The sequence below is a fragment of the Cariama cristata genome, unplaced genomic scaffold (assembly GCF_000690535.1).
Source record: "Cariama cristata isolate BGI_N322 unplaced genomic scaffold, ASM69053v1 scaffold30482, whole genome shotgun sequence".
NCBI lineage: Eukaryota > Metazoa > Chordata > Aves > Cariamiformes > Cariamidae > Cariama > Cariama cristata.
In genome coordinates this window covers 22,002-33,961 of record NW_009606112.1, presented here as the reverse complement: position 1 = coordinate 33,961, position 11,960 = coordinate 22,002, and the positions used below count along the sequence as shown (strand labels likewise).

General features: G+C 36.6%; 1 protein-coding gene across 1 annotated transcript in view; it reads left to right on the top strand.

The window, feature by feature from the left end:
* The window catches only part of ADAM23 (ADAM metallopeptidase domain 23), a 47,172-nt gene extending 35,653 nt beyond the window's left edge, over positions 1–11,519 (top strand). The window contains exons 21-23 of the mRNA XM_009696243.1: positions 574–742; positions 2,627–2,738; positions 11,425–11,519. Of these exons, the coding sequence (XP_009694545.1) occupies positions 574–742; positions 2,627–2,738; positions 11,425–11,519 (376 nt within the window). The remainder of the gene's footprint in view (positions 1–573; positions 743–2,626; positions 2,739–11,424) is intronic.
* Positions 11,520–11,960: the final 441 nt, after the last annotated feature.

Below are 11,960 nucleotides of genomic sequence, written 5' to 3'. Positions count from 1 at the left end.
TGAGAGGGAGGAAACTGAAGTGTTGTGGCAGAATAACCGGTTCAGTTAAAGGGCAGGTAAATGCAGTTTAGTCTACTGTGCATAATACCGGATTTGTGTTTTAAAGACACTGGTAACATTGCTGTCATGCTAAGAATACTCTCTTACATAGTTAGGTCCTGAGTGAACAATGATTCTTAACTCTTCTATTATTCCACTAGTATTTTTATTTAAATGATATCATATGGGAAGTTAGTTTTTTTAACATTTTCCTAGCAATAGTATTTCACAGCATTTGGAGGGGGAGGAGGGGGAGGGAAGCACGACCCATCAGAGACTATTAAAAAACCCTCAAAGCCTAAGGTGCCCTTTTTGAGTGTTTAAGTCATTATCTACACTTCTTTTTAGTCTGACAACTGGGACACTTTGTCAATGCTGTGGACAGACAGAAAAACTTTATAATTTTGTTCAATCTGTCTGTATGCTTGAATGAGAGAAAGGTATGAGGCTTTTAGTATCTACACTGACGTGTTTAGTATTTTCAAAAGACTGCATTCAAAATACTAATAGTGTCTTAAAACTTATTTCTCCTAGTGGTGCTCATGTTCTTTTAGATGATGATACAGACCTAGGTTATGTGGAGGATGGAGCTCCATGCGGACCTCACATGATGTGTCTGGACAAAAAGTGCCTGCCAATTCAGTCCTTGAACATCAGCAGCTGTCCCATTGGTTCTAATGGAAAAGTCTGTTCTGGTCATGGGGTGAGTCTGTACCGGGAGTCAGCATCTAAGCTTCTCCAGCTGTCTCTGCTATATCCGATCTTAATGTACCCTGTGGAGTTCTGTACCTGAAAGTGTTCCTAAGACCTATTGATCTGAAAACACAAATGTTCAATTCAGGGGAAGACTGCCATTCTGGTGAAGCATGGATAGAATTTTAGAAAGCAAAGTTGTCAAATTAGTTCTGCAATTATATCCAAGGTGGTTTTTTCATTACTAGCAAGAAAGCTTAGACATCAGTTATTGTAAAGAATTCAGTAATGTACTACCCATATTTCAGGCTACTTGCCTTCTTCTGTTAAACTTTTTCCTGCATACTAACACCTTTATGAAGTTGATCCTATGTTCATGGATTTATACCTCATGACTTAAATAATTAATATTCTAAACTGTTGGACCTCAGCAGAGATGATATATTCTTCTTGAACAGATGCAAAATGTATCATTTTATGATCAGGCACACTATATTCTGTTATTCTACCCATAAGTTCGTTTGTCTAAGACATTAGGTATATTTTGATGAACAAATTCACTTTTCCATATCTTAACTGTAATACTGTGGGATTCAGTGGACAGATACTTGCCTAAGGGGCTAGACTTAATACAAGAACTTTTTTGTTTTGTTTTGTTTTTCTTGTTATGTGTAATTGAAGATCAATTTGAGTGCTTCAAAGAAGAAGGTTAGGTTCAAAATCAAGAAGAAAACTTTTAAAATAGGAAAGTAAAGGATCTAGGAGATCTAGAAATTATCTTGGTACTTTTGGAGAGTGACATGAGTGGTGAGAGAACTATGTTACCTTTTTTGTTTTGCTTTGGATTATTCTAGTTCATAATTTCAAGAGTACTTCAGTTGCTCAAACCCGCCATAAGATGTATTTATCTTCAGCTTCCTAGATAAGATTCTTTAGTAAATACTTTAAGAAGCAGAGTGAGATAAACGTTAAATTAAAAAAAACAAACCACATGTACTACTAACTTGTAATCATTAGTGTGTAGGTTATTTTCTGGTTTTTTTGACATTATGTTCCAGTGTCCAAAAGAAATTATTAACTGATGCCTAATGATTGACTTCATTTCTAGTCCTATAATCAAAAATTCATTCTTTGTTTTGTGTCATTTGTGACATTTCTTATGCCATGTTTTTTCCTTAGTACCCCCTTCTAGAATGCATTCCATGTTCTTTTTCATCTGGAAAGTTGATAGCTATTACCTCTCACTACTATTGTTATATTTTAGGTTTTGTCAGTTGGATACGTTTTCCTGTATCCGATAAACGTACTGCCAATTTTAGTGAGTCTTAAGTCCTTCTTTAGAGGTCTTTCAACTAAATGCAGTCTTAGGAAGAACTGTTTCTGCTCTTTCTAGAAGATAAGCAAACACTCCTCATTGCTGCTTAGAAAAAACTGCTGACAAAGCTGATGAAAATCTTACTGTTTTTCTACATGGGAGCAAGCTCTACGTGAGATATTGTAAAGCATAACCATATCTTGAACCTCGTAAATGCAAATGCTTGCATTTCTGGACATCTAGGCTTAAAGTCTAGATAGTTGGTTAGTGAAGACCTAACTAGTCTAGATAGGGTTTTTTTGGATGAGAATTATTATTCCTTACATCCTATGCAGGTGTGTAGTACAAGTGATGATGGAACCACTGGTAACACTTCTGCTTTTCCTAGCATCTGAGTATATTTAGAGGATTAAAGCAAACTTTCAGGTTATTGATGTATTATTCTCATTCTAAACACTCCATGCTATTGTTACAATATATAATTGGATAAGTCTTATACTGTAAATTAAATACCTAATTACATGTTAAATAATAAAATGTAGTTAAAAAACAACTGCTGTCATTTATTTTCTTTTCCAGGTTTGTAGTAATGAAGCCACTTGTATTTGTAATTTCTCCTGGGCTGGGACAGACTGCAGTATTGATGATCCTATCAGAGATACGGGTAGCAAGAAGGATGAAGGACCCAAGGGTTTGTGTGATTTCAGTTTTGATGTTCTTTCAAGTATTTATGACATTTTTCTGTTGATACATGGTAGCAGAATTAGCATATAGAAAGAGAATACTATTGTACAGTCCTGTTTAGACCTAGACAGTAAAATTCTGCTTTGCGTAGATGAAGTAAGTCTTTCTGCTTTGAGAATTGATGGAACTTTCATTTTTCTAACCTAAATTTGGGGAAGATTTCAATAGGTAATGGTATGTACATTCTGTTTTTTCCTTCATCCCTTATTCTATATTTTTTACCATAATTTTCTTTGTGATTGGAATCTGATTAAGTGTAGGTTTTATTATTTATATGATAATTGAGTATTTAAGTTTTACTAGAGACTTCTAGTTCCCTTCATTGTTCTCAGCTAATTCAGAGAGCTGTGGCATAAAAAAGGGGAAAATGGAATGTCCGTGGTGGAAAAAAAAGCTTTGGCTCCTTGAAATCAGATTTCAGTGGGAAGAAAAAGAAATAAATTAAGATTTTAAGGACTTAAATTATTCTTACAATCATTATTGCTTACTCTTACGTATTTAGTAGGTATTCCAACTGCATCTGAAGTATAAAAACAAAGAGGAGCTGTTGAGGAAATAATTACAGTTTTTCGAAGAGGAAGAAAAGCACTTGAGATTCTCTCTGACTTCTCTGCCAAAGAATGTCTTTGGATTGTGCTGTCCTATTTTTTAATGTTTTTCCTGTCGTTGGGATGTTGTCCAGCATCATACTATATTTATCCAGTGTTATGCATTTACAGATAAAGTTCTCAATAAACAACTAAGAAATCCAAACAATTTTTTCTGCTATGTCCCAGTTCCAGGTGGTTCTGACCCTTAAACAAGGCTGATGGAAAGAAGATAGGGTTGTTTAAAAATGTAGTCCTTAAACTCAGACTCTAATTGGTTCTTCCTTAGAATATCCAAGGTTTCAAGGGAGGACAGGATTTTGGTATGTCTCTCCAGAGTGGCTCTACTTCTGTCTTGTGTGCCTTATTCTTTTGCCCCTTAGCAGAATGTTTCCAGCAGACCCTTCCCAAGAACTGTTGAAGAGATCGTCTTAAAACAAGTCACTGTTGTAAAGGAGACTCTCTAGGAACAGTCTGGACTTGTATTAGGGAATCTGCAGGTGCTTCCTGGACTCCTAACCCTACCACTGTTCAGTGTAGAGCTGCCTAGTTTGTACCCTGCCTTACAAAGCTACTTGTCATTCCATTTCCCATAAAATCCTTCCTAACCGTGGAATGCTGCTTACGGACTCTTAAAAAAGTGGAGAACAGCAGTATAGAGCTGCTTACTTCTCTTTGTGTGTGGATGAAGAGAGCAGTATTTACAGTTGTGACACTGAGATTACATGAATTTTGTGTCGCTCATTTCCAAATCCTGTAGGTAAGAAATAATTCCCTCCTCTGTAAAAGGGTCTATAGGAAAGGCAACACAAAAGGTATGGTTATCTGAGTTAGATTTTTGTAATTCAGATTAACTCATCTAATTCAGAATGGAAGTAGCTTTATGAAAATTAATACGTCAATGCTGACATATTCTGAGAAAAGATCTTAAATGAATAGTATGTGCATGGGTTTCTGCCAGTAGGTACAGACATAGGAAGTTTAGACTACATTTTTCAATGGAGTCCTCTGCGAAAAGGCAGGATATGCTTTTGTATACAGTGGCTCAATGATTTTAAAAGATCGATTATTTTTACTTATGTTATTACAGTAATTTATTGATGCTGAATCACCTAGAAATGAATTTAGGAGCCTCAACACTGACAGCTACTATAATCTCTTTTGGTGTGCTAATAGAGGAATTCCTTTGTGAGTAGATGTCAGAAGAATACAGAAGTAGTTTTCTGTATTTTAAAGATCCAACAAACTCGAGTAGTTTTTTCCCCTTGTTACTAGTACTTCCTATGTCGTATGCCAGTTTACAAGTCTGAGACAGAAACCAAAATACTTGTTTTTCCTTAGCCCTAAATTTGAGGTTTTTTATTTTTCAGAAACAGAACACTCATGATGTGAAAATTCACCTAACAGAATTAAGATTTTTTTATACTATAAATCCAAGCATTTTTCTTACTACATTTAGAGCATGTATAGCTAGGAAGTGCTGCTATTTATTTATATATTGTTACAATAATTGACAATTGACTGCTGTTCCTGCTGCGCTTTTCAGACCTTTCCGACATCCATCAATTAGTTTTGGCTCCATGCTGTATTTCAGGATTTTAAAACTTAGTGGTCCTTAATTATGTTGGTATTAATACATGAGTCTTGAATTACTCTAAACTCAGCAACCTGCTGTATCCTGTGCTAGCAGACCTATGCAGCATGCTAGCAGTTTTGGGGAGACAAAGAGTTCTTGCTGTTAGTTTTTGGCTACTGCAGCAACTTTGAATTACTTGAGAGTTTTGGCTAGTGGTTTTGAAATCAGTAGGGCTCCATATGCACAGAAGATTTTTCCTTTGCAATTTCATTTGTAGAATTAAGCCTTTGTTTGACTAGGGGTTTGTTTGGTTTTTTAAGGTAAAACTTATGTCTCAAGTGTGTGTGTGTTTGTGTGTGTATATTTATGAAATGGGAAAAAATTATGAAACCATTTCAAACAGACTTCATTCAGTGTGAAGACTATAAAGATCTTGACCCTTGGACGAGTTCCCATTAGACAAGGAATTCAGCTGCTTGCTTGTGGTCTGTTATGACTCCAATGAATCTATCAAGCTTTTAATCTTTAACATAGGAAAAGTGTAGAGATGTGTTTTCTCAAAAGAGTTCACTTAAAAAGTTAAAAATAAGGCCTCAATGTCTTAAGAGATACTATCTGACCATATTGAAATTTCTAGGGTGTTACCTGAAGCTCATTTCTAGGGTAGGTTTTTCCTTTTAAAAGGTGTTATCTGTCTTTAGGTCATATAGCTCAATAAAGAGTCTTATTGATAAATGCAGTAACAAAAGAAAGTATTACTAACTAGTAAAGGAATGAATTAAAAAGTTGAGTTTTTTTTTTTTTTCTTTCCTGCAATGGAACTGTTACCAAACAGTGTTCATTTGCTTATATTATGGATACAGTAAGTTTCTGGTCATCAAAAGGAAATTTTCTTATTGGTGATTTCTTTACCTTTTGGCTGTTTTAAATAAGCAGTAGGTTGATGATGTTCCCTTTTTAAGTAAATAATAGACTCGCAAGCTAAAAGGAATAGTCTTACATTTACAGGAAAACTTATCATTGAAATATTTGCAAGTATTCAAAGAAAACCAAATATAGCTCATTTCAGAATTTTTAAAGCTATGGTATTTGGTAAATAAAGGTTTGTTAGGAGGTTTGAATTGTTTATCCAACAATGGATTACAGTGTAAAATATTCCTTTGAGGAATTATTTCATGTTTTCATTTCAGACATATGTGTGATCATGTCCTTAAAAAATCTTCCCTTTTCCCTCCACACAGTGAGCATGGCCACTAACAGGCTAATAGGTGCAGTGGCAGGGACCATTCTGGCCTTGGGGGTGATTTTTGGAGGCACAGGGTGGGGAATAGAGTAAGCATTTTTCTTAGTTTGAGTTTTATGTTTGGTGCCTAGTGTGTGAGGTAACCGTATGCACCCGAGCCCTCTGTGTATTACCCCATTAGCTTTGTCATGTGGTGACCGTATTTGTCATGTGATTTGACTGTGTCTGTGTCATGTGGTTTGCTCATGCAGTGTTGAACCTTCTCCTGTCTGGGATAATGTGGGGCATAAAACAATAAGTTTGTGAATTTTTACATTGTCACGTTAAAATTAAATGTCTAAATGTTTCCATTACACCAAATTATAAAAATAACGGGAAAAAAAATGGACGTTTGTAGTTATTTTGCAAAATAGACTAAGTAACGTGGACTATTTCATAAAATGCAGAAATTGTTTATTACAGTCTATGGGGCTTTCAGTCTAATAATAGGTCACATGATGTAGCTAGGAAAATGAAGACTGATGATAATAGTATAGACAGCTAGTTTTACAGTACAGCTTCTGAATGTTCCTTTGCTAGGATTCTGTTATCTCAAGGCAGTAGAATGCTGAAGTATAGAATTCATATATAAAGAATATTTTTTATTGTCTTTTCATAGTTTTAGGAAACTGTAATCTTAAGTGTTGGTCCACTACCTCAATTTTAACAGTAGCTATGATTTATATATGTGCGTGTATATGTGTATATATGCACATATTAAAAATGCCCATATAAGAACTCTCTTCATTCTGCATTCACCATGCAAACTACAGAATAAATTGCTGTTATTGTGCTCTTCTGAGGTTTCCAACTTCACTGTGTTTCTAATACTATATATTACCTCTGTTGTGTGACAGTGCCATCTCTCTGAAGGGGGGATCGTAACAGTACAGTTTGTAATTTCCAGTCAGGCTGTGTGAAAAAGCATTCACGTACAGTTCCAATTAAGGCTGTGTAGGCAGCCTTCTGGCAGGCAGCATTTTGTGTGTCTGAGCTTGCAGCCCTAGGTAAAACCTTTTGGGCTTTTGCTGAACTGGACTGTTACATGACACTCATCTTAGATTCTCAGAAGAGTAGAGACCTTTGCACTCATGGAGGACAACTAATAGAAAAACAAAGAGAAGGAAGAAGGTAATAGATCATCTGCTTGAGAAAGATCAGATTGGTGTTTTACTGATGGCTTTTACAGCTGTTTGCTAAAAAGTGAAGACTGTAGAGGTTTGGGACCCAGATTCTGGAGCAGAGAATTCCCTTACAGGTTGAGGACTGTTTGCCTTTTGCTTACATTCTGCCTTGTACCCTTCTTATTTTATCTTCCCTTACCTGCTGCCTCAATCTACCCAGCTCTGACCATTTTATTCTTGCTCCTCTATCCTTCTGCTCTAATTCCAGCTTTTCTTCATCTTTCCTCTGCTCTTCTCACTCACTGCCTGTCTCATTCTTCTTTTTGTTTCTGTCCATTCTTTCCTGGATCCCATCAGTCTTTTCTCTGTCCTCTGGTTCCTTCAGATACAAACGTACACTCAAGGCAAGCTGTTGCTACTTGTTGTCGCTTGGTTTAAAGAAAGCACATGGGGAACACAAATATCCTCTCTGTTTCTAATGCCCTTGAGGCCCTGGTGGGTGTCACCATCAGTGGCTGCAGCGGAGGTTGTGTTCATCACAACCTGATGCCATGTCCTGCCCTTCGTCCTCCTTCCTCGCCACTTCACTTGCAAATTGCGAACTTTTCTTCCAAGTGCTGAAATAACATAGTAACTTTATTAATGCTTTATAAATGTATTTTAGTAATCATGGGGGACAAAATGGCAGAGTAGTTTTTTTCCAGATTTCATCCTGAAGTGGTTACTTAGCTTTGATAACTTAAACCAGAGGATTTGGCTGGCACAGCGACAGGCAAGAAAAGAAAACATCAAACCACCACAGCGTGTCGTTACCTGCAGGACAGTCTGCAGTAAACTTGCCTCTCCTACAATTAGCAGAGTTTCAAAGCAATGTATATTAATTCTTGTAGAATCTACCTGATGATGACAAAGATTTAGGGAATAGTCTGAAGTCCACTGAAATTATAGTTGTGTTCCGTTTTAACACCTTTAGTAGGATTTGTATCCAGGTCCTAAAAGACAACTAGAGATGATACGATAGCCATGCTACAGCTGGTAGCGCCTTGCAGGAAAGGGTGGTGTGCCAGGTGGCTGCAGTGCCCTTAGTTGCAGGAGCTTCTTCCTGATAAATCTGTGCCTGCAGGTTATGGCAGTATGTGGCGGACAGAACAAGTACACCAGAAGTGTTGCATCTTGTGACAGTCTGGATGGAACATGACCCCGCAGTATGATGGTTGTTAAAACCTTCCTCTGACTTTTGGTTTGCATGTCGAGCATCCGAGTCCAGTGACTACAGAAGCTTGTTTAGCTGAAACATTCTGATTTATACTTTTCTTCATAAATGTCACTAACTAAAGTGAGCTGATGAAAAGTGGGCTTCATACTGGTAGCAAAATTCTGGTTTATTAATAATACAATTTCCTTGATAATGCTTAATAGAACTTCAGGCATACATTCTTAAGGTAAGGTATAATATGTAAAAGTAGTCCCATTGTAAGTACTTTTATGTGCACAGTCTGTTATGGTCTTAAAATGGCTTACCAATAATCCTCTTAAATCTCTCTATTTTGAAACGGGAATTTGTTAATTGGAGGACTCTGTTCTGGTAAACAAGTGATTGCTGTTTAGTAATAATAAGTATTCCACCAGCTAGCTTTGTTATATTGAAGTCAGACATGAGATTATAGTCTTGTTGATAATCAGTGAAATTTTACTTTGAACGTAGCCTTTTCAACTTCTTTGCTAGGAAAAAAAGCTGTTTCTCTGCATTCATAAGAACTGTCGCTCACAGCATACTGTGAAACAGTTTTAAAATTATGCCAGAGGATGGACATGCCTTTATCCACAGCTATCTGTCATTTAGTCTGCTCTTAGGAACTCTCTAGCAGATAGTCTGATTTTCAGGGATTTTTGTGTTAAAAATGAACATCACTTCTTTAGTCAGTGACACTTTATAAAATTGGCTGAAATATGAAAAGTGTTTTTAACAGGACCAATTTATTATTTAACATGATTTTAGTGGCTTTTCTGTTAACCTAATTGTTTTGTGTAGTATCCTGTTGAAATTTTGATTGAATTCTTCCATATTTAGAGTAAATAAAACCAATAATGATTTTCTGTATTGAAAGAACAAACTGCTGTTTGTTGACTGGATGTGCACTATGAACTAGATCCACCCCTTACCTCCGACCCCGAACATTTAATGACCAGGGAACATAGTAAGAAGAGGTCTGTAAAAAAGTGGTGATTTGGTACTTCCTTATCTAAGTTATGACTATGTTACTATCAGTTAATCATTGTACCTCTTTTGTGGGAAGATAGCATTCTACGGCTGGAAAGAAATCAGCCCTCTAAAATTTATTACAGATAAATAAGTTGTTGTCTTTTCAGTCTTTTGTTGCGTGCAATCATTTTATAAAAGCTGGAGTAAGCCACAGATCTGAGTCAGATACTGTAGCTCGTTAGGCTGCTGTTGAAAGCAAGCCTTAATTAGGAATATAATGCCTGTGGCATAGTGTTCATTTACCCTCCACCATGCTCACACCTGTTGATTTGAACCAGGTGTGACTTTAAAGGTAAGTCCAAATAAGATATGTTCTTCAAATTGTGAAGAATTACCTTTTAATTATTTTTGTCAAATTCGTGCACTACTGGTGTCTGTAAAGCTCACTACATTTCTTTTCAGTCTGTGTCTTTTATTTATATTCCTGAATACTCATTGTGTAGGAATTGCAGGAAGCAATTTTTAAAACTTGGTTTTCTTTTAGCTAATCTGATCTCCAGAAGCACTGGTATGGGAAACATGTAATGGATGCAATGAAGTTAGGTCACTGCAGTAAATTTTAAAACTTAGGGCGCATACTTATTGCAGTGTCTGGGACTGCGCAGAAGGTTTTGTGACACCGACCTAACAGCGTAAAACTTTCAGTTGTTGCAGCTGCCCTTGCTTTTTCCTTTGCTGATCTCTGGCTGCTCCTTTTTCTTCCTTCTGTTAGCTGTCTGACAGTTTTCCAAACTCGGTTTCAGAATGTTTAAAATAGGAAAATTTCAATTGCTGTGCAGAAGTGTTGTTTTGGGGAGACTGGGATAGGAGGTAAGAACTGGTTTCGAAGGCTATTCCTGAGTATGTAAATGTTTAAACAAAAGGTGTGCAATATGCTGCAAAAGAACTGTTGGGTGGTTTCATTTTTGCCTTGAACTCAGATGCAATGAGCTTGACATCAAAGACTGCGCAATGGGAAATTTCTATAGAGAGCAATTAAAGTGTTTCTCAAGCCTATTGTCAGTTTTCCTCAACCTTGTGTAAATAGAGCACTCAAGGGTCAATTATGAATATCTTATTTAGGTGTTCTCTTGCCCTCTTCAGAAAATTGCACAAACATATTTTGTGCTGCTGCTTTTTGTTGCTCTTTTTTTCCTGCTCCACCCTTCCCCACTTTGTTGTTAAGTACCTTCATAAGGATGATGAAGAGATGCTTTGATGTTTGGAAAGTTTGATGGGAATACATCTTTTATTTCAACTTTTTTTCCTTATATAATCCTTTGCTTTTGTCAAACAATTGTTTGTAAATTTAGCATTGATGTAACTGTACAGCATCTGGACTCATTAGCAAGTGGTGCTAGATGCTCTCAGCTCAAATTAAAATATCTACCCCCTTTCGGCATCTCCATTAAAAAAGTTAGGCTTTTTGATTTTTTTTTTCTTTCTTTCTCATTTGCTGTAGTCTTAAAACATACGGATTTCGTACTTTTTCCTTCAAGTTAAGGAATTATTCACAAATATCTTAGTGTCTTCAGCTGATAGTTCATTCACTAGATAACGGAGTAGGTCACAATGGAATTTACTGTCTAATACTAGATTTTTATCTGTGATAGAAGTCAACATAGCACAATGCAGAGACCAACAGCTTTGTTCATTCTTGCTGTTAGGGAAAAGTAAGTTGGGCTTGCTGAAATTGTCTAGAGGTGTCGCCCTGCGTGCTGTCTATATTCCTTGACTTGTTTGACTACCCTTCAGTTGCTTCACTTAATATGAATAAAGTGGTTGGTTCTTATGTTTGTCTTACCATAATCCTTTATCGCAGGTCCTAGTGCCACCAATCTTATAATAGGCTCCATCGCTGGTGCCATCCTGGTAGCAGCTATTGTCCTTGGGGGGACAGGATGGGGCTTTAAGTAAGCAATGCCGCATGTCTTCTCTTCAGTGGCTATGGCAGTTCTATTTCTTGCTTACATCACTAAATTTTGAGTTCCTGCTACAAGATTTCTAAGCTAACTCCCCACCCTCTCAACCGTAACAAACTGCTTTAAAGAGAAAGAATTACACGTGCACCGAACAAGAGGAGGAAATGGATTTGGAACTAGCAGATGTTATCAGGGTGCAAAGTTGAAGAGAATAAAAGAATTGATTTAACTTTCATGAACTTACCCTAACACTTAGGGAGCAAGGTCTTTTTTTCACCTCCAATTAATAGCATTGTTCTCAGAAGTTGACTGCAGTGGTTAAAACCCCCAAAAGATATGTGTCTTGAGGAGTGTTTGTTTTGAATGCAGTAGTACTGCTAAACTGCTAAACTTTTTTTATAATTAAAGACTTCATGTGTAGATGGTAAGTGGTGGC